The sequence below is a fragment of the Lagopus muta genome, chromosome 12 (assembly GCF_023343835.1).
Source record: "Lagopus muta isolate bLagMut1 chromosome 12, bLagMut1 primary, whole genome shotgun sequence".
Classification (NCBI taxonomy): Eukaryota; Metazoa; Chordata; class Aves; order Galliformes; family Phasianidae; genus Lagopus; species Lagopus muta.
Window position 1 is genome coordinate 998278 of NC_064444.1, and position 18794 is coordinate 1017071.

The window sequence follows — 18794 nt, forward strand, 5'->3', positions numbered from 1 at the left end:
CTGCCACGTGCCCTGCTAGCAGCAGAGCTGCAGGGATTAGCACTCTCTCAACCCTGTGCCACAGTGACTGCTGACACCTGTCAGCACAACTGTGCTACAGCTCCTTCAGCTGCTGCTGTCAGAGGGATCACAGGGGCTTCAAAAATCCCATCCATCGGCCCTAACCTGGAGCAGCTTGATTTTCCAGGATAGGGGGGAGCTACCGAGCTGTGCTGAGCCCCTGGTGGAATGGCAGGGAGGTGCTGGTGGGTACCACAGGGGGGGGCACTGCCAGAAGCAGGGGAGTCAAAAAGCTTGGCCTGGTGAGCCATACCTCTGCTTCTTTCCTTGAATTCCACAGGGCTGGAGGGGACAGGCAGACCCTGCATGGCTCTGCCCGTGTGGCTCCAGGAGAAGGCTTTCATTGTTTCATGGGAGAGAGGGCTCCAAGGACTCTTTTCTGTCTCATAGCAGAAGTAAATGCAATTGCTCAAAATCCTCAGATCAGGGAGAGAGGTGAGGTTCAGGAGTCCTGGCCGTGTCCCATGTCCTTACATGCTGTGACACAGAAAGAGCTCGATCACGTTGCTCGTGAAATCCTAATGAAATGAGTATCTTAATCAAAGCGCGTTGCTCTGTCAACTCGTCTCAGCCCAGGAAGCAGCCGTCCCTATCTCCCTCTGCAGCCTTCCTACTGCAGCCGTGCTCACCGCGCTGGCCGCATGACACCGTTCCCTTGCACAGCTCCCTCTGACCCGTGCTGCCTGGGGCAGCTGCTGCTGCTGGGCCTCACACGATTATTTTTATCTCCCTTTGTTTGCCAATAAAATCCCCTCCCAGTTTTACTGTTTTCCACTTGACACACGGATTTTTCTCATGTGCGTTTCCTTCTCCTCTGGCCAGGGGTGGAGGGCAGGGAGTATCCTGGATAACCTCACGTGAGAGGAATTTCCACGTGCTTTTCCACCTGAGGTGAAGCAGCCTCTAAGATGAGGCACGGTTTGGCTGCAGAGCCCCATGGCCCCAGGGCCAGCTTGCAGCACCAAGGCTGGCACCGGCAGGGTGCTTGTGCTGCTCGCTCACTGGAACACCTGTGGGATTCCCTGTGGCAGGGAGCATTGCCCGTGGGGCTGGGATATGCCATCCACGCAGAACTAGAGAGGCTTGAGCAGTATGCCGGGAGAACCTCATGAGGTTCAAGCCAAATGTTGTGCTATCAGTACAAGCTGGGGGGTGAAAGGATAGAGCACAGTCTGCCCAAAAGGACTTGGGTGCAGCGATGGATGGCAGCTGGACACGAGCTAGCACTGTGCCCTCAGCCCAGAAGGACAACCACATCCTGAGCTGCATGAAAAGCAATCGGGCTGGCAGGACGAGGGAGGGATCCGTTCCAAGTCAGGCTGGAGGAGCTATGAGAACCAGATTGAGCTATGGGTGTCCCTGTTCATTGCAGGGAGTTGAGCCCAATGGCCTTTAGAGGTCCTTTCTAACTCATCTAATTCCACGATTCTGTGACCTCTCCTGTGACAGAGAAGAGCAAGGGGCTTGCGAGTAGCTGGGGCACGAGGGGTTCATACAGGTCTCCTGCCGTAAAGAAGGGCGCCTTTGCGCCCGAGCGTTCCTCCGGCCCGCCAGGGGGCAGCAGCGCGGCGGGGCTGGCTGGCGCGGGGCACGCCGCTGATGGCGGGATCCCTTCTCGCGATAAGAGCTGCGGCGCCGATGGGGGGGGGGGCGGGCGGGCAGTGTTGTCGTCACTTCCTGGCGGGATGGCGGCGAAGCGATCGCGGGCCGCAATGGAGGAGCAGGAGAAGGCGTCGACGCGGAGCGACGACCGCGAGCAGGCGGTGAACCGCTGGGTGCTGCAGTTCTACTTCCACCAGGCCGTGGCGGCCTACCGCGCCGGGCGGAACCGCGACTTCCGGCAGCTCCGCGATGTGATGCAGGGTGCGGGGCGGCGGGCGCTGGGCGGGGCGGGGCGGCGCTGGGGGCACCGGGCCCTCCGTAACCCACCTCCATAACCCACCTTGTCCCGCAGCGCTGCTCGTGCGGCCCTTGGAGCGGGAGCCGGCGGTGGCCCAGATGCTGCGCGTCATGCAATTCCTGTCGCGGATCGAGGAAGGCGAGAACCTAGGTGGGTCTCCGCGGGGTCGGTCACCCGAGGTCGGGCGCTGCCTCTGTGGGTTTATGCCCTCCTGGAGGGACTTTTCCTGCTATAGGTGCCCCACCCGTTGTTGTTATCGGTAGTTCTAGAATTTGTGATTGAACAGAACGCTTCTGTGTCTGTTTCTGAAACCGTGGGCTGTGAATTTTTGCAGATTGCACCTTTGATAAAGAGACAGAGCTCACTCCTCTTGAGTCAGCAATTGGAATCTTGCAGCTTATTGCAAAAGAATTCAGTGTGCCTGAAAAGAAGATAGAATTCATCCACAAAGTACTGAAGGAAGCTGTAAGACCTTTTCTAATAAATACACTGCTTGTGTCTTGTTTGTGTAGTTTTCTGTGAGCAGCAGTAGTTGTGTAACGTGAGAACTGTCATCATTAGCAGTGTGTTGGCTGCAAATGCATATCTTCAGTGTGTGTGTGCTTCTTATTGCTTACCCTAGAACTGAACGCTAGGTTGCACTGAGAGCCAGGGGTTTTACCTGTGTGCCATGGTGATTATTGCTTGTGCTTTCTAATTGGAAGTAGAGTTAACCAGTATCGACAGATAAATGGGTCTTTTTTTCTCTCATAGGCTGTTATTGTCTGCATAAAAAACAAAGAGTTCAGTAAAGCTTTGGCAGTTTTGAAGAGACATATGGAGAAGGATACTGGAAACCAGGTGAGTTGGCACCTGAATGAAACATGGATGAGGGCTGTGACAGCTCATGGGTTTTTATGGGGTATCTGTGACTTCTACCACAGCCATAAGTTTCACTGCGAGGCAAGAACCTTGGGTAGATCTGAGAAAGAAGAAAAAGTAGAGGTGGTGAAATGAAATGAGCTCTTGAAAGATGAATCATAGGAATCACTAAGATTCCTATCACAATATGAATCACTGCAGCATAGGAAGTTCCGCACAAACATGCACAAGAACTTCTTTACAGTGAGGGTGACGGAGCACTGGAACAGGCTGCCCAGGGAGGTGGTGGAGTCTCCTTCTCTGGAGATGTTCCAGACCTGCCTGGATGCCGACCTGTGCGACCTACTGTAGGGAACCTGCTTTGGCAGGGGGGTTGGACTCGATGATCTCTGGAGGTCCCTTCCAACCCCTACAATTCTGTGATTCTGTGATTCTGTGAATCCTTAGCACTGAGCATTCTCCAGTCTGTTGGTTGTCACTCCAGAGTGACACGTTCCCTCATTCGTTTTTTGCCCCACGACAAAATCAAGCTTACGTGCTAGAGCAGGAGCTGGCAAGGAGGGTGGGAAGAGGCCCCGCTCCTGTTTGTATGCAGTGTACTGCCTGGGGCACTGGAAGCCAACAGAATTGCTGAACCAGTTAGATCTCCTATTCCAACTCTTTCTGTAACTTAGGTCAGTGTAAATTAGTTGGGCTTACACAGCATCCAGCAGGAAAGGCACTCACAGCCGCTTCCTCAGGTTATCACCTACAGCCCCAATGACTATTCAGAGCATTTTTGCCTCTTCCAGAAAAAGAGGACTGAGTTGCAGACTATCATCCGGGAGAAGAATCGTGCTCATCCAATAATCAGAGACTTCTCATACGTGAACTTCCAGCAGTATATGTTTCAGTTCCTGAAGGCCTACGTGGATACCTCAGAGCCGCTGCTGGTAACGGTGTGTGTCTGCCCTGCTCACCTGCTTCCAGCCCTGGGCTGGCTTCTGCCCTCACGTGCAGTAGGACGGGGCATGAGATGGAATCCTGGGGAGAATGCTCACCTTTCCACGAGACAATCCAATACAGTAATTTGGCTCATACGTGTGAAATTGTTGCAGAGTTCAAGTAATAAATAGTGGATGAAATCTGCAGTACTACAGATCTGTTTCTATAAGGTTTAAGCAGTTGGAGATGCTTTTCAACTGTTACAGGCTTTAGTTGGTAGGCATGAGCTCTGTACATAGTGCTCGGTGAACTGCAGGTAACAGCTCAAAATGCCCTTAGAGCATAAAGTTGAAAGGTGTTGCAGTGAATTATCATTGTAATGGTTACATGCTTTTTTTTCCTATTGAAGATGATGAAGAGTCTGAATTCGGAACGTGCTGAAGAGCCAAAGCGCTCATCAGTGATTCCTGAGTCTCCAAGTAGGACAGAGGACCAGGAAGAAGCTTATGAGCCCTTAAGGAGGGTAAAGCACTCAGTGGGAACTCTGAGGCGTGCAGAAACTGCGAGAGATATAGTGAGAGCTCCAAGCCACCCTGAAATGGCAAAGGACCCGACTGGAGCTCCAGAGCATGTAGAAACAGGGAAAGATGTGGTGAGAGCTCCCTGCCATGCTGAAAGTACAGAGGATTCACTAGGAGCTCCACGATGTGCAGAAACTGCAGGAGATGTAGTAGGAGCTCCAGAGCGTGCAGAAACAGCCAGAGATGTGGTGAGAGCACCCAGCCCTGCTGAGAGTACAAAGGACCCAGCGGGTGCTGCAGAGCATGCGGACACAGCGAGAGATGGGAGAGCTCACAGCCCTGCTGAAACTGCAAAGAACCTGTCAGGAGCTCCAGAGTGTGCGGACACAGTGAGAGCACCCAGCCCTGCTGAAAGGAGAAAGGACTCTGTAAAAGCTCCACAGCGCCCAGAAACAGCCAGAGATGTGGTGAGAGCACCCAGCCCTGCTGAAAGGGCACAGGACACAGCAGGAGCTTCCAAGCCTGTGAAAAGTGCCAGTTACCCAGCGGTTCCTCAGCCTCAAATAGCAGCTGTTAAGAGCTCGAGAGCTATTTCAGTGCCTATGGAAGTATCTGAACAACCAGCAGCCGCAGCTCCAGTGCATGCAGGAGTGTCCTCCAGGGATTTGGAAAGGTAGGCGGAGAAAGCTGGCCCTGTGTTGTAGATAAAATTGGGCTGTGCTGGGTGGCCTTGGCAGTGTCCTTAAGGAGGGTGGGCGGAAGGGTTGGGATTCACTTCTTTAGTAGCTTCTGTTTGCACCATAGAGTCATAGGGAATTGGTGAGGGGCAAGGCATGGGGAAAAGACTGATATCAGTGAGGTGGAACCATGTAGGTGAAATACTTACAAGCTGCTTAGTTTTGTCTATTTTGTAGGAGGCCCTTTAGAACTGTAACCACCTACGGGATTTCTGTTCTGAGAGAAGCTTTCAAGATGCTGACCAGCTCCCCGGATTCAGATGCACTCTTCAACAAACTGGATGAAACAGACTTACCTTCCCCCCAGCAAATGTCTCCTTCTGTATCCCACAGAACCAAGAGACGGAAAGAAGAGAAGAATCAAGGTTCTGAGACCATAGACTCTCCTGAAATACCCCATAAGAGCAAACGCTTGTTTACCATAAGCAAAATGGTCATGGACCAAAGCAGCCAGTGCAGCAAGTCAAGTGAAAGCCCAGACTCTTCCCAGGAACGAGTTGTATCTTCTGCCTATAGACCTGTTCAGGAGTTGTCTGACCAGCCTGTATCTGCTGAAAGGTTGAGTATGAAGCCTGTCTCTTGTGCTATGATCAAACCTGCAGCCAGTATTTTCACGTAGAATTACCAGTGTGAATGACAAGAAACCTTTCTTTAATTCAGTGCGAGTGTATCTGCCTTCCTTCTCCACCAGCATGTGTAGTAAACTGTTGTTATAACTTGCTGTTTGGTACTAGAGGTGGCAGTGCTGCAGCAGCAGTCGCTCAGGCAGTGCCATTAATGTTGGCAGGTATTTCTGACAGCCTCGTGGTGGGGGTGGCCTTTTTATGCCCCTTGAGAAGTAGAATCTCACACTTTTTTTTCTGAAACACATCTGGCTAAAGCTCTTAGTTGCAGCTTTCTGACTGTTTCTGGAATTTGTTACTGCTTACCTTATAGCTGAAATTACAGCAGTGAAGGAGGTAGAGGGATTTTAGATTTTTAATTTTTGTATTTCCTATGGAAAACAGCAAAGTGTGCTCACTGGAAGAAGTCTGAGATTAATACTGGTGTGAGACTCCTAAGTTAAGTCTCAAGAGTATCTCCTTCTGCAAGCCATAGCAAGGGTGTGACAGCTTCCTGCTTCAGTTGCTGTTCTTCAGTTAGCAGACAGCAGTAATACTTTGGACATCCAGGAGTGAAACTGGAAAGGTTGTTTGAGGACAACTTTGTGTTCAGGAGGAGAAATAAATCAGTTTCTCATGGTTTCCTGGCTGAAGACTGCTAAGAACCTAAGGTTTAGTTTTTGAAGGTAGACAGTACAGATCTTTGTATAGCATTTGGAGACATGTTGTCTTGCTCCAAAACACCAGGGTGGCCTCAAGCATCACGTGCTATGATGCAGTGTGCATTAGTGTGAGCAGTGGTGAAACCTCTCCAGTGCCTTGCCCAGGGCTAAGCTTAATGAGCAGAGGTGACACTGAGACACTATTTCCATCCAGCTATATGGGATGTGACAGCCATGCATGAGCTTCAGGAAGTATTCCTAAAGTGCCTAACTTAATTTCACTTGTTTGTGCTTGAACCATGGCAGCAGGTAACAGCACTGAGGCACGTTTCCTCACAAAGGCTCTTCTGGTTTAGCTGCCCTCAGTGTTAGTAGTGGAAACTTCCAAGCGATGCCTAGAAATACTGCAGGCTTCCTGCCCTGAGCTGTTGTTGAGTAAGTGCTGTATGTGGTGGCCTGCAAAGCTCAGTGCTTGTTGGTTTACTGGTGCTGTTAATGTGAGGTTGCTGGGCTTTGCAAGTGCAGATTACAAAATACAACATGCCACTTCTTGAGATAGAGCTGGTGGCTTCCAGCAGGGGCTCTGAAGGACTTAACCCCACTTTGGGGGGGATGCAGTGGGGGCTTGTTCACACATTGCTTTGTGATGTGTTTTTCTGCATTACTTGCTGTGCTCTAGCTGGCTCTGCCCTCGCCATTAGCTGAAGTAAATGCTTGTCTGCTTTCAGGTCCTCTAAACCGAGGTGGACCAGTTCATATTGTGAAGAAAGAAAAGACAGCTGGAGTGATGAAGATGAGCTCTTTGCAGATGCAGGTATGAATTTTCTGGTCTAGCTGCCTCTGTGGCTACGTGCATGGCTTGGCTGGCACTGCTAGTTAAAAGGAGGGGATGAGGGTCCAGAATGCCTAATTCCAGCCTCAGCACAGAGTACAGCCTCATTGTGGGTACATGCCCCTGTTCTTGATATACTGACTAGTGTAAAACAAAGCCAATAAGCCAGTCCTATTGGGAAGCTTTCCAGAAAGTAGACAGAGTTTAGAAGAGAGACACTGTAGAAAAGAGAGGGATAAATTGATGTAGTTTCACTGTGTGTCGTGGGATTTTTGCACTGTGAGCAGCTGCAGAGCTCGGCAGTTAACAAGGCCATCTCTTAGGAATGTCTGCCCTGGCACTGCTTTGATACCCAAGGTAATGCCCTTGTTTTGCTTTTCAGCATTAACTGAGACGAGCAGCAACAACTCTACAGTCTATGGTTCCAAGAAACAGGTAATGAGTTATTGCAGCCTTTTGTAAGGTTTGAAATCAGAACACGTCTGCAGAGAAAAGCAGTTATGAAATGGTTGGAAATGTTGGTGAGGACACTGGTGCAGTGCCCTGCAGCAGGCTGAGCTGCTGCCATGCACACAGGCTGGGCTGGACAGTGGTTCTTGCTGAGACCTTGCAGCACTGAGGCATGGTTAGCTGTCTGGGTCTCTGTGTTTGCAGAGCTGGTGTGAGTTTGTCCTTCAAAAACAGATTTGGTAGCTGGTTGTGGTTCTGTGCCTCCTGCATGTCAGGTGTTGGGTATTTGAGTAAAGCTGCTCTTCCCTGGTGCACAGCATACAGAAGGTTTGTGAGCACTGGAGAGCTTCAGCATCTTGTTCAGGTGAGGGACACACGTGAGGCAGCTGATGCCTTCCAGCAGCTCCAAATAACTGTCAGCCTTACGTGTGGGTGAATGGCTGCTAGCTCTTGTGCAGCTGTACACAGAGCAGTGCTTTTGTGCTTATGATTGCTTTCTGCAGTTCTGTTTTATTTGCCTCCCATGCAAAAATTCAGCTGACTTGACCTTGCAGTTTTAACTGCCTCTGTGCAGCTGTGTGGGAGGTAAGCACTGAGCGCTCTGTATCTCTGCGTGCTGCTGCATCAATGGACAATTCCTCTTCTGTGATTAGTGTTGTATTTTGGAGGCAGAGCCACTGGAGTTTGTGCTGGAGCCTGGCGTTATCTTAGTTATGAGAGCTCTTCTACAATGAAGGGATTTCTTGGGTGTTTGTGTGCTTTTGACAGAACAGTTCTGCCTTTCCTCCATGTCCCTAGCACAGATGATAAAGGAAAGCTAATTAGGAAGGAGATGCTCTGCAGAGAGCTGTGCTGCGCAGCTCCCTTGTGAAGCTGTGCTCTGAACTCACAGAATGCTGCTTACCTGCTTTTTGTAGAAATGGACAGTGCAGGAAAGCGAGTGGATCAAAGACGGCGTGAGGAAGTATGGAGAAGGGAGGTGGAAAACCATCTCTGAGAAATACCCCTTCCAGAACCGCACCTCGGTGCAGATCAAGGATCGCTACCGGACCATGAAGAAGCTGGGCATCGCCTAAAGCTGGGGCCATCCTTAGTGTCAGTGTTCTTGTTCTTTAAGGTTGACCATAGCAATACTAGCAGCAAAGCTGCGGGGCGCTTCCCTGATGTGTGTGGTGAGCCCCTCTGCACTGCCGTACCACAGGCTGCTGCAGGTGGTTCTTGTCAGATGTGGTTTCTAAGGAGCCTTGTGTCTCGAGTTGTGGCTGCAAGGTTTACGTCTTCTGCAGTTGGCAGAAGCTGCAGTTTGAATGCATGTGCTAGGAAATGGCCTGGATTGGGACTTCTTCCTACCTGACAACTGCAGCCAACCTGATGGGCTGCTGAGATGTCTTCTGTTCTGCCATTTGACAATATCTGCGTAACTGTCAGTGGCTGTTTTTATGTTTAACTTGTCTAAACTATTCGAGTTTTGTTTTGTCTATTTGTACTCTCTCCTTTGGAGAGGCAACACAGTCCCACAGTTTCTGGGAAGAGCTTTAGCTAAGGCAGTTTTTCTCCCAGAAGTATTTTTCTAGCCTGCAGGTGGGACTTTCCCTCCCTTCTGAAACTTAAGCAACTGGTTTTTTTTGTTGGTTTTTTTTTGTTTGTTTGTTTGTTTTTTTAGTAAAAATTGGTCCCATGTTAAACAATCTAGTGCTTAATGATGTTGATTGTGACATTGTCTCCTTCCTGGTAACAGCATCCTGTATGCAATCTGCAAGCATGTGAACCCTGAGGGCACTGTTTCTTGCCTTCAAATGACTGAGTGGTGTCTTCTATAAAATAAAGTTCTTTGCTGATGAGTTTCAAGAGTTGCAATATGTGAATTTGTGCCTCCTTGGTAGCAGTGAGGCAGTTTGGAGCGCTGGCTGTGTGGTGACCAGTTTATTTGCTGCCTGAGCCTGCTGCGATGTCAGCAGCAGGTGGGGGGAGGGTGGAACGGGTGCTCTGAAGGTGTGAAGTGCCTCCTCACAGGCACTGAAGTCTCATGGCTGTGAAGCCAAAGGGGCATTTCCTAAAAGCACTGTGGGGTGAGAGTAACTGCTGTAGAAACCCTAGAAATGATGGGAAGCCCAGCCAGGCTTCTTGCTTTTTTCAGTTGTTCTGTAGCCTCTGGACTTACAGCTGGGGGCCTCGTGTGTGCTGTGAGCCAATGCACAACAGCTAGGCAGTGTGCAGACGTACCCTACACCAACACTGTAGGGTTGGATCTGGAGGGTTGCTGGAATAGCATGTACTTCCACCCTCTGATCTGTTCACTTCTCCAGTTTCTTTTTTTGGAAGGGGTTTTGTTTCCTTTTTGATCGATGCTCTGGGCTCACTGAAGCAGCTGTAGAGCTAGTGCTGGGTAGCAGACTGCTTGGAAACACCTGCTTTCCCCTCTGCCCTTCAGCACTGATGGAACAAGCTTCCCCTGCCACCTGCTTGTGGCTGTGCATTTCCCTCTGCTGCTGTAACACTACTTGTGCTGGAACAGCTGCAGGTAGACGGGAGCACTGTGAGCTTGCAGGGGCCAGTTCTGGACTTGGTGAGAATCATGCAGTGGGGCAGGAATCACCAGAGTGATTAATTGCATTACTCACAAGTACTGGCATCATGTATGCAAGCAGAGCGAGTCTGCCTGGGACCTGGACCAGTGCTGTGCAGACAGGAGATGCTGCTGGTGATTGTGGCACTTTGCAGCAGCCTTGGCCCTTAGCAGAGGGGCTCGGGTGGATGGGAACATGAACAAAGCAGACCAAGTCTGGCCGTGCACCAATATCACCTGGAGTGGAGCCGGCTCCTGCCGAGCAACACCGTGCAGCAGCACAGGCGCAGTTAATGATTGATAACACCGCTGCCTCAGCTCTGTGCTGCTGCCCAGCTGGAAGCAGCATGCTGCTGCTGGTGCTCCTGGTGCTGGGGCTGCCAGGTCCTGTTGGGTGCCCCAGGACTGAGCCCCTGAGCGGGACCAGCGATGAGCCCCTGTTCCGCGGTGCTGACCGCTATGACTTTGCCATCGTCGTCCATGCTGGCACCACTGAGTGCTTCTGGCAGTTCGCACACCAGAGTGGCAATTTCTTCTTCAGCTTTGAGGTGAGTGCTGTGGGACCCATCCTGCTGTGAGCTGGTGCTTCTGCCAATGGGTTTGGGGGAATGGCTGCCTTGCTGTCCTCGGGGTGGAGGGGAGGGGAACATCCTTGGTTGTGCCAGGGAATGGCTGCAGTAACTTCAATGCCTGGTCCTAGGGCCTGAGCTTTCTTTTTTTTTTTTTTTAAGGCAGTTTGCCTTCTCATCATCAATCCCATCAGCTATTTTCAAACGTGCTGAAAACGAGGAGTGGTTCAGAGTGAGGAGGTGCAGGGTGCTCTGGCTGTGGTGACCCTGTACCCAGATGGAGCTCACTGGGGCAAGCTCAGCACTGCAGGAGTGCTGGGCTGGCTGGAGGCCATTGCAGGACCTCAGCTTCCCTCTGAGCTGTGGCTGGGAGGAGTGCTGAAGGTCTCAGGTGCAGCCGTATCAGTTTGTCCCTGTGCTCAGTCCCCTTCCCACGAGGGGGACCGGAGCCCTTTAATCTCCTGTTTACACTGCTGGCTGAAGGAGCGTGGGGACGCAGCTGCCACCACCTCGTGCTTGGCAGAGCAGCCACACATTGCTCGTGTGGGAACAGCCCCAGCACGTAGCACAAGCCCAGCCGACCCCAAAGCTCTTGCTCAGCCCCAAAGCCAGCAGACAGCTGGGAGCTGCTCTGCAGGGCTGAGAACATGCTTGGAGCCTGCTCTCCCCTCCGGGGACCCCTGACAGTGACCCAACCCGGTCCTCTACCTCTCTGTGAGTGCCAGCAGCACCACGGGCAAGGACAAAAAACTGAGAGGTGACCCTTCTCAAGGCTGTGGGTTTTGTTTTCCTTTCATGTGTAGCTGGCAGTGGCAGGAGGCATTTAGTGCTTGAGTGCAGCCAGCACCCTCAGCTCCTGCTCGCGACCAAGCAGAAGGAAACTTGCTGGACTCCTGTTTTCCCAAGAATGGGGCACAAAAGACCCTTAGGTGATGCCTCCCCAAGGACAGGTGTCCCCTTTGGGCAGCGTCCCAGCCCTGCTAATAGGTGTCTCCCACCTCCAGGTGCAGCGGGCGACAGGCATTGCCAACAGCAGGCACATCCTGGCCACAGCAAAAGACCCCAATGGCTTCCAGCTCGGCACCTCCCAGGATGTGCGAGGACAGATCAACTTCCTGACCAAGGAGACAGGTCTGTGTCCCCCGGGGCTGGGTGGGCTCTGTGGGTCCCCATAGTGCTGATGTGTGTTGTGTGGTCACGGTGCCCTCCCTGCCAGCACACATCAGCATTAAGTGCTCAATGCAGCGCTGCCAGCTTAGGGAACAAAAACCTCCACTTCTCTCTGCAGGTTTCTATCAGCTCTGCCTGGACAATGGGCAAAATCACTTTGGCTTTATGCAGGTGTATCTCAACTTTGGTGTCTACTATGATGGCTTCAACATGGAAAAGGAGCAGACAGAAGAGAGGAAACAGCTGAATGACACGTTGGATGCTATTGAGGTAAGTGCTGCTTCTGCCACAGAGTGCTTCAAAGCAGCGCACGGGTCAGGCTGATGCAAAAACAGGCCAGAACTGAATGCAACAGTGTGGCCTCCAGCAGCACCCCGTGGCAGGGATGGGCAAGTTCCTCCTCAGGGACCAAGGAAGGACATTTGTCCCTGCTTGATGTGCTGCTGCCTAACTTGGTGTTGAACCAAGCTGGTGGCTCACTGGATGTTCCTGCAAGGGTTCTGCCAGTGCTCTGCCAGCTCCTCAGCAGCACAACCTGCCTGAGCACGGCTGGTAAGCACCATTCTCTTCTCCTGGGCTATGTCTGCAGGACAGCATTCAGAAACTGTACATCCGCATCTTCCACATGTGGAGGTTCTACAACTTTGCCCGGATGAGGAAAAGGGCCGACTCCTTCCTCCTCGAGTCCAACTACCACTATGTCAACTGGTGGTCGACGGCTCAGAGCTGCCTCATTGTCCTCTCTGGGGTCCTGCAGCTTTACTTCTTGAAGCGTCTCTTCAACGTGCAGAGCTCTGGGAAGCCGAGGTGCTGACAGCTCCCTGACACAGCACAGCCCACAGGAGCAGAGCCCCACCTGCACTCACCCACAGCAGTGACTGAGGGGCTTGCCTGCTCCTCTGCATCAGCCCCCCTGCTTTCCACAGAGCAGGAGGAGAAAGCCCAGGTCCTGCCCTGGGGAGGGGGTGGTGTAGCTGGAAGCAGAGCTCACTCACCTCCCACCTTTAACTGAAATTACCTTCAGGAAAAAAATACAAAAACCTCGATTTTGTGTTTGTGTGTCGTTGCCAGCTTTTAGTGTTTCAATCTGCCCCTTTTGCCTAGAACCCCATTTTATGAAATACCCATGGATGGTACCCATCCTTCTTGTGCCTGCCTGGATGGGATGACAGCAGCCCTGCAGGCAGCTATCTGCTGTCTTCCTGCCTCCCTCCTGTGTATCGCTGCCTGCTGCACCAACCCAGGCTCCCAAATGTGCAGCCAGGCCTCAGGACTGATGCCCTAAGGTGTTGCATGAAACAAGAGGCAGTTAAAAAGAAGGAACAGGCTTTATGCAATCACAACAGCACAGCTGGTGCCTTCTTGTGCTCCCAGTAGCAGCAACTGCTCCCAGCTCCTGCTCTCTCCTTGGGGTGTGCTCCCTGCAGCTCCGTGTGCTGCTACCACGCATGATGCAGGACAAGTCCATTCTGCCCAGGCGTGCTTGTGGCTCCTGAGCATTTGTGCTGCCCTAAGTCAGTGTGTCCTCACTGCGCACGTACTCCCCGACATCCGCCTGGTGAAACACCACAATGGCCATGGGATCCACCTTCCGGCAGTCCTGGGTGGATTTTGCAGCTACTCCAAACCCCTGGGGAAGAAGGGAGAGGGAGTGTTTTGCAGCCCGGTACCCATTCCCTTAGAGTGGGAAGTGTTGGGGAGGCCACTCACCAGTGGGATGTCAGCCATCGAGTACACCACCACGCCCTGGTACTGTGCTGTGTTCTCCGTGATGCGGCCCAGGCCAGACTTCAGCACATGGTTGCCATAGAGGAAGGACTGCTCTGAGCCTGGCTTCACCCACACTTTATACTAAGAGAGAGGCAGGAGTCAGTGAGCTGCCAAAAGGGTGGCACTGGGAACAAGCAGGTGCTGGGCGGTGGGAAACATCCCACCTTGGCATAAGGTGCAAGGAAGTCCAGGGCAGTGACGCTGAGCCGGAACTTCTGTGTCTTGGTGAACTTGCCAAAGCAGGTGCCCAGTGCCACCAGGCTGTCCCGTGGGATGCTTGCAGCACCCTTCAGCAGCTTCTCGCTGTGGGGAGACAGGGATGGAGAGGCTGCAGGCTGGGAGGGCTGCATGGGATCACCCTGGGTCCCACAGCCCCAACCCCAGCTCACCTCACATAGTAGACACGGTCACGGTGCAGACGGAAGCAGTAGGTGCCATCGGGCCGGTCCACCAGCAACTGGATGTTCTCGCCAATGCTGCAGGGAAAAGCTACATCAGATCCATCCCTGGTGTTCTCCCAGATCCTCTGGTCCTCCTGGCTCCTTCTGACCCATCTCTTTCTTTCACACCTCATGAGGTTCATCAAGGCCAAATGCAAGGTGTTGCACTTGGGTTGGGGCCATCCCAGATACATACATAGAGTGAGGGAAAAAATGTGCAGAAAGCAGCCCTGCATAGAAGGACCTGGGGGTCCTGGTAGACGGAGTGCTTAACACAAGCCAGCGGCGTGCACTTGCAGCCCGGAGAACCAACAGTATCTTGGGCTGCATCAACAGCCCAAGACGGGTGGTGCCCATCCCTGGAGGTGCCCGGGGCCGTGGGTGGGCTCCCGGCAACCCGAGCTGGGGGGCACCCGGCGGCAGGGGAGGAGCAGGAGGTCCGTTCCAACCCGATCACGCTGCGATCCCCTCGGCTCCCCTTGTGCCACCGCTGCCTGCACCCGTCCTTCGCCCCATCCATTCCCCGTCAGTCCCGCCGTTCCCACACACGGCACGTTCCGCGCCTCCGCTGCAGCCCCGGGCCCTCGTTCCCCCGTCGGTCCCACCGCTCCCCCGCGCCGCTCCCGCACTCCCAGCCGCTCACTATCTCCCGAGCTTCTCGAACACCGCCCGCGTCTCCGCCTCCGTCAGCGGCCGCATCGCCGCACACCCCACACGCGCTGCAGCGCCGGAAGCGGAAGTGGCGGTACTGCGCCGGAAGTGCCTGAGCCGGGGCCGGAAGTGGCGTGGGCCCGTGCCGGCGGAGCGACTGCGATGGCGGCGGAGGAGGAGCGGCTGCTGGCCTGGCTGCGCGGACCGGCTGTGGCGGGACCCGGCGGCGCTGAGCTCGCCGCTTATGTGGCCGAGCTGGCGGCGCTGGGGCTGGCGGAGCTGGGCCGGGAGCCGGCGCGGTTGGCGGCGGAGCGGGAGCGGGTCGGGGCCGAGACGCGGCGCTTGGCCTTCGAGCACTACCGCGCCTTCATTCGCTCCGCGGAGTGCACCGGGCGCGCCGGCCGCGGCTTCGGTGGCATCGAGAGCCGTCTGAGCAGCCTGCTGGAGCGCCTGCCCGCCCTGCAGGATGCCTGCCGGTGAGCGGGATGGGCCAGGCTCGGGGGCGCTGGGGACAGCTGACAAGACGCGGGAAGGACTGGAGGTGGGTGATGCTGGGGGCAGTTGGTGCCCCGGGGCCAGTGCCAGCCCGGTGTTGGGATCGGGGTCAGTAGCAGAGCAGGAGAGTAGCTAAGGAGGTCCCAGGATGTCCCCCTCCACCCGCCCTGTTCTGATCCTTCCTGGCCCCGCAGGAACTTCATGCGTGATGCTGAGGCCATTGCCTGCAGCCGGCGGATGAACAGCCTGACACTGAACCGGCACACAGAGATCCTAGAGATCCTGGAGATCCCGCAGCTCATGGACACCTGTGTGCGTAACCGCTACTATGAGGAGGCGCTGGAGCTGGCGGCCTACGTGCGCCGGCTGGAGAAGAAGTACAGCAGCATCCCCGTCATCCAGGTAGGGCCATGCTGCCCTTGCTGCACGGCTGTCCCACAGTCAAGGGTCAAAAAGGTCATTAAGGTCAGAAAAGATCTGTGATCACCGAGTCTAACTGTCAACCCATCCCTGCCATGCTTGCTTAGACCCAAATGCCACAGCTCCATGTTTCTTGATGCATGGGGTGTTGTGACCCCGAGGTGTGGGACCTGGCACTTGGTCTTGTTGAGTCTTGTGCAGTTGGCCTCAGCCCACTGATAGTACCACTGAGGCTCTCTCCTCACAGGGAATTGTGGCCGAGGTGCGGCAGTCCACTCAGCTGATGCTGAACGAGCTCATCCAGCAGCTCCGCACCAACATCCCTCTGCCCACTTGCCTGCGGGTCATTGGCTATCTGCGGCGCATGGATGTCTTCACCGAGGCCGAGCTGCGCATCAAGTTCCTGCAGGCACGGGACGCCTGGCTGCGCTCCATCCAGGCCTCCATCCCTGAGGATGACCCCTACTTCCACCTCACCAAGACAGTCGAGGCCTGCCGCGTCCACCTCTTTGACATCATCACACAGTACCGTGCCATCTTCTCTGATGAGGAGCCGCTCCTGGCCCCCGAGCAGCCCTCCCTCAACGAGGGGGCCATCTTCCATGGTTGGGTGCTGCAGAAGGTCTCTGAGTTCCTGCAGGTGCTGGAGCGTGACCTGCAGCGAGGGGTGGGCGGCCGCTTGGACTCTCTGCTGGGGCAGTGCATGTACTTTGGCCTCTCCTTTAGTAGGGTAGGGGCTGATTTCCGTGGGCAGCTGGCCCCCATCTTCCAGCGTGTCGCTGCCACCACCTTCAGCAAGGCAGTGGATGAGGCGGTGGAGAAGTTCCAGGAGGAGATGAATTCCTACACGCTCATCTCTGCCCCAGCTGTGCTGGGCAGTGCCGCAGCGGTGCCGGTGCCCTCAGCCCAGCCAGGGACACTGCAACCACCCATGGTGCTGCTGGACTTTCCGCCCCTTGCCTGCTTCCTCAATGGCCTCCTTGTTGCCTTCAACGACCTGCGGCTCTGCTGCCCCATCGCCCTGGCACAGGATGTGGCTGCCTGCCTGAAGGATGCCCTTGGCAAGGTGAGGTGCTGGGGCTGCACTTGGGCTCCTACTTTGTAGGAGAAACAGAACAGCTGCAAATAAGGATGGTTTCTGTGCCCAAAATGCTGCCTTGGGCCTGGTGCTATGAAAGGGAAGTGGCTGTTTCATGTGTCAGGTTCTCCAGACCCTTGGATTTGCCTGGGGATTGTGATCTGGAAATTAATGACTCTGTTCTCTGCCCCAGGTGACCAAAATAATCCTGGCCTTCCACCGGGCAGAGGAGGCAGCATTCAGCGGGCGCGAGCAGGAGCTCTTTGTCCAGTTCTGCACAGCATTCCTGGAGGATCTGCTTCCTTACCTGAATCGCTGCCTCCAGGTTCTCTTCCCCCCGGCTCAGATCGCACAGGTGCTGGGTAAGACTCCACTGTGGGGAGGAATAAAGTGGGAGATGCTGTTGTCACCATGGGATGCAGTGTTAGCTGCACTGCGCTGGAGGGCTGTTCCCACCCCTCTCTGTGTCCCATAGGTATCCCTCCAGCCCATCTGCAGCGCTACAGCCACCTGGGCTGCATTGATGTGAACGCTTTCAGAGAGCTGCTGGCCCCTGTCCTGCCAGCACAGGAGGCAGAGCTGCCACCCAGTGAGGAAGAGCCATCCCCACAAAGCCCTGTGCTCGCACTGCATCGTACGCAGACAGAGGAGACTGGGCCAGGGGGGCCCCCGCTAGAGCAGGGCCGAGACGAGCCCGCGGACCCTGCACTGGGGGCTGTGCTGCTGGATGAGAGCGGGCACAGAGGGGAGCATCCTGCATCGTGACCCGGGGGCTGCGGAGAGGGGAGAGCCGTGCTGCGGGGGGGAACACTTGTTCTGTGGGCACAGGGGTCCCCACGCGTCCCCTCGGTGGGGCCGGGCCGTGCCTGCAGCAATAAAGCCGTGCCACCCGCGTGGCCGCCCGGTCCCCGCCGTGTCTTTCCCGTTTGAAGCCGCGGAGCCGTCGCTCCTCCCCGCCGGCAGGGGGCGCCAGTCCTCGCCCTCCCCGCCCCCAGCGCCCCTCCAGCGGCCGCGTCACATCCGCCGGGATGGCGGCGGTGCTGTGCCGGCGGCTCCTGCCGGGCCGGGCTCCGGGTCAGGCCCGCGGCTGCGGGGCCGAGGCGGGGTCGGGCTGGGCCGCGGTGCGGGAGCGCTCCTACTGGCAGGCGCTGCGGCGGCGGCTGCGGGGCCCTTCCAAGCCGCCGTTCTCCGCGCCGTGCCAGGTGGGCACTCCGGTGCTGCGCGCCGCAGCCGCCGCCGTCGCCCCTGAGCGGTTGGGCGGCCCCGAGCTGCGGGCGCTGGCGGCGGCGCTGGCGGCCGGGCTGCGGGGCGAGCCGTGCCTGGGGCTGAGCGCCCCGCAGCTCGGTGTGCCCCTGCGCGTCTTCGCCGCCGCGCTGCCCCCAGAGCGCTGCCGGCAGTACCCCGCCGCGCTCCGCCGCGCGCACCGCATCGAGCCCTTCCCGCTGCGGCTTCTCGTGAACCCCGCGCTGCGCGTTCTGGACTCCCGCCTCGTCACCGCGCCCGAGGGCTGCGCCAGCATCCGTGGCTTCTCCGCCTGCGTCCCGCGGCACTGGGCCGTGCACGTCTCCGGTACGGTCTCGTCCCCACCCCGTCCCCCCCGCCTCTCTTCCCGTCCCCTCTCCCCGCGGCCCGGCTCCGGCCCTACTGGCGCCGTCCTGCCGCAGGCGTAGATGAGAACGGGGAACCGGTGAGCTGGGAGGCGACGGGCTGGGCTGCCCGCATCGTGCAGCACGAGATGGACCATCTGGACGGCGTGCTCTTCATCGACCGCATGGACAGCCGCACCTTCGCCAACACCGCCTGGAGCCAGCTCCTCGACTGAGACGGAGCCCCGGCAGCGGTACGGCACTCTGGGATGTGGCCGCGGCCCCCACCTGCCCCTTGGAGCCGGCCTCGGAGCTTCCTTTCTCGGTCTAGGAAAAGGGGCTGTGCAGGAGGGGACCACCTCTCTCTCCTGCAGCACCTGGTCCACGGGAGGGGAAGGGGCTGGGAGCTGTGGGCTGTGGACCTGGAGAGAAACGAGGAGGGACTCGGCTCCAAGCGGCCATTAGAGAACGTGCTCCTTGTGTGGCAGGCAAAGGACCGT

General features: G+C 55.8%; 4 protein-coding genes across 7 annotated transcripts; 3 read left to right on the forward strand and 1 right to left on the reverse strand.

Annotated features, from left to right (window-relative positions):
* Positions 1-1721: 1721 nt before the first annotated feature.
* On the forward strand, positions 1722-9397 carry TERF2 (telomeric repeat binding factor 2). 2 transcript variants are annotated; one of them, XM_048958624.1, is made up of 10 exons: positions 1722-1923; positions 2015-2110; positions 2295-2425; positions 2714-2800; positions 3613-3759; positions 4155-4939; positions 5181-5561; positions 6996-7081; positions 7482-7534; positions 8467-9397. In XM_048958624.1, exons 1-10 carry the CDS (start codon positions 1746-1748, stop codon positions 8623-8625), a joined length of 2103 nt encoding a protein of 700 aa, XP_048814581.1. In that variant the 5' UTR covers positions 1722-1745; the 3' UTR covers positions 8626-9397. The 2 variants fall into 2 exon arrangements, with proteins under 2 accessions (XP_048814581.1, XP_048814582.1); XM_048958625.1 differs by having other exon boundaries at positions 5337-5561.
* A 115-nt stretch (positions 9398-9512) lies between these two features.
* TMED6 (transmembrane p24 trafficking protein 6) lies at positions 9513-13037 on the forward strand. Its single transcript, XM_048958630.1, has 4 exons — positions 9513-10663; positions 11689-11815; positions 11973-12124; positions 12444-13037. The coding sequence occupies exons 1-4, from the start codon at positions 10409-10411 to the stop codon at positions 12666-12668; spliced, it is 759 nt and encodes a 252-aa protein (XP_048814587.1). The 5' UTR covers positions 9513-10408; the 3' UTR covers positions 12669-13037.
* A 126-nt stretch (positions 13038-13163) lies between these two features.
* NIP7 (nucleolar pre-rRNA processing protein NIP7) lies at positions 13164-14808 on the reverse strand. The gene is made up of 5 exons (XM_048958631.1): positions 14708-14808; positions 14014-14100; positions 13789-13927; positions 13565-13705; positions 13164-13484 (listed from the first exon to the last, which is right to left on the reverse strand). Exons 1-5 carry the CDS (start codon positions 14761-14763, stop codon positions 13365-13367), a joined length of 543 nt encoding a protein of 180 aa, XP_048814588.1. The 5' UTR covers positions 14764-14808; the 3' UTR covers positions 13164-13364.
* COG8 (component of oligomeric golgi complex 8) lies at positions 14795-18785 on the forward strand. 3 transcript variants are annotated; one of them, XM_048958627.1, is made up of 5 exons: positions 14795-15191; positions 15405-15612; positions 15878-16696; positions 16902-17070; positions 17184-17722. In XM_048958627.1, the coding sequence occupies exons 1-5, from the start codon at positions 14878-14880 to the stop codon at positions 17471-17473; spliced, it is 1800 nt and encodes a 599-aa protein (XP_048814584.1). In that variant the 5' UTR covers positions 14795-14877; the 3' UTR covers positions 17474-17722. The 3 variants fall into 3 exon arrangements, with proteins under 3 accessions (XP_048814584.1, XP_048814585.1, XP_048814583.1); XM_048958628.1 differs by lacking the exon at positions 17184-17722 and adding an exon at positions 18373-18785 and having other exon boundaries at positions 14820-15191; XM_048958626.1 differs by having other exon boundaries at positions 15158-15256.
* Positions 18786-18794: the final 9 nt, after the last annotated feature.

Bases quoted from the DNA above. Each gene is read 5' to 3' on its own strand.
- COG8 (XM_048958627.1), top strand. From the start codon at position 14,878: ATGGCGGCGGAGGAGGAGCGGCTGCTGGCCTGGCTGCGCGGACCGGCT. The intron at 16,697-16,901 runs GTGAGGTGCTGG...TCTCTGCCCCAG, and splicing joins TGAAGGATGCCCTTGGCAAG to GTGACCAAAATAATCCTGGC. The intron at 17,071-17,183 runs GTAAGACTCCAC...TGTGTCCCATAG, and splicing joins TCAGATCGCACAGGTGCTGG to GTATCCCTCCAGCCCATCTG.
- TERF2 (XM_048958624.1), top strand. From the start codon at position 1,746: ATGGCGGCGAAGCGATCGCGGGCCGCAATGGAGGAGCAGGAGAAGGCG. The intron at 3,760-4,154 runs GTGTGTGTCTGC...TTCCTATTGAAG, and splicing joins CAGAGCCGCTGCTGGTAACG to ATGATGAAGAGTCTGAATTC. The intron at 5,562-6,995 runs GTTGAGTATGAA...GTCTGCTTTCAG, and splicing joins CAGCCTGTATCTGCTGAAAG to GTCCTCTAAACCGAGGTGGA.
- TMED6 (XM_048958630.1), top strand. From the start codon at position 10,409: ATGATTGATAACACCGCTGCCTCAGCTCTGTGCTGCTGCCCAGCTGGA. The intron at 11,816-11,972 runs GTCTGTGTCCCC...TTCTCTCTGCAG, and splicing joins CTTCCTGACCAAGGAGACAG to GTTTCTATCAGCTCTGCCTG. The intron at 12,125-12,443 runs GTAAGTGCTGCT...CTATGTCTGCAG, and splicing joins ACACGTTGGATGCTATTGAG to GACAGCATTCAGAAACTGTA.
- NIP7 (XM_048958631.1), bottom strand. From the start codon at position 14,763: ATGCGGCCGCTGACGGAGGCGGAGACGCGGGCGGTGTTCGAGAAGCTC. The intron at 13,928-14,013 runs GTGAGCTGGGGT...GTCTCCCCACAG, and splicing joins GACCGTGTCTACTATGTGAG to CGAGAAGCTGCTGAAGGGTG. The intron at 13,485-13,564 runs GTGAGTGGCCTC...CTTCTTCCCCAG, and splicing joins CGATGGCTGACATCCCACTG to GGGTTTGGAGTAGCTGCAAA.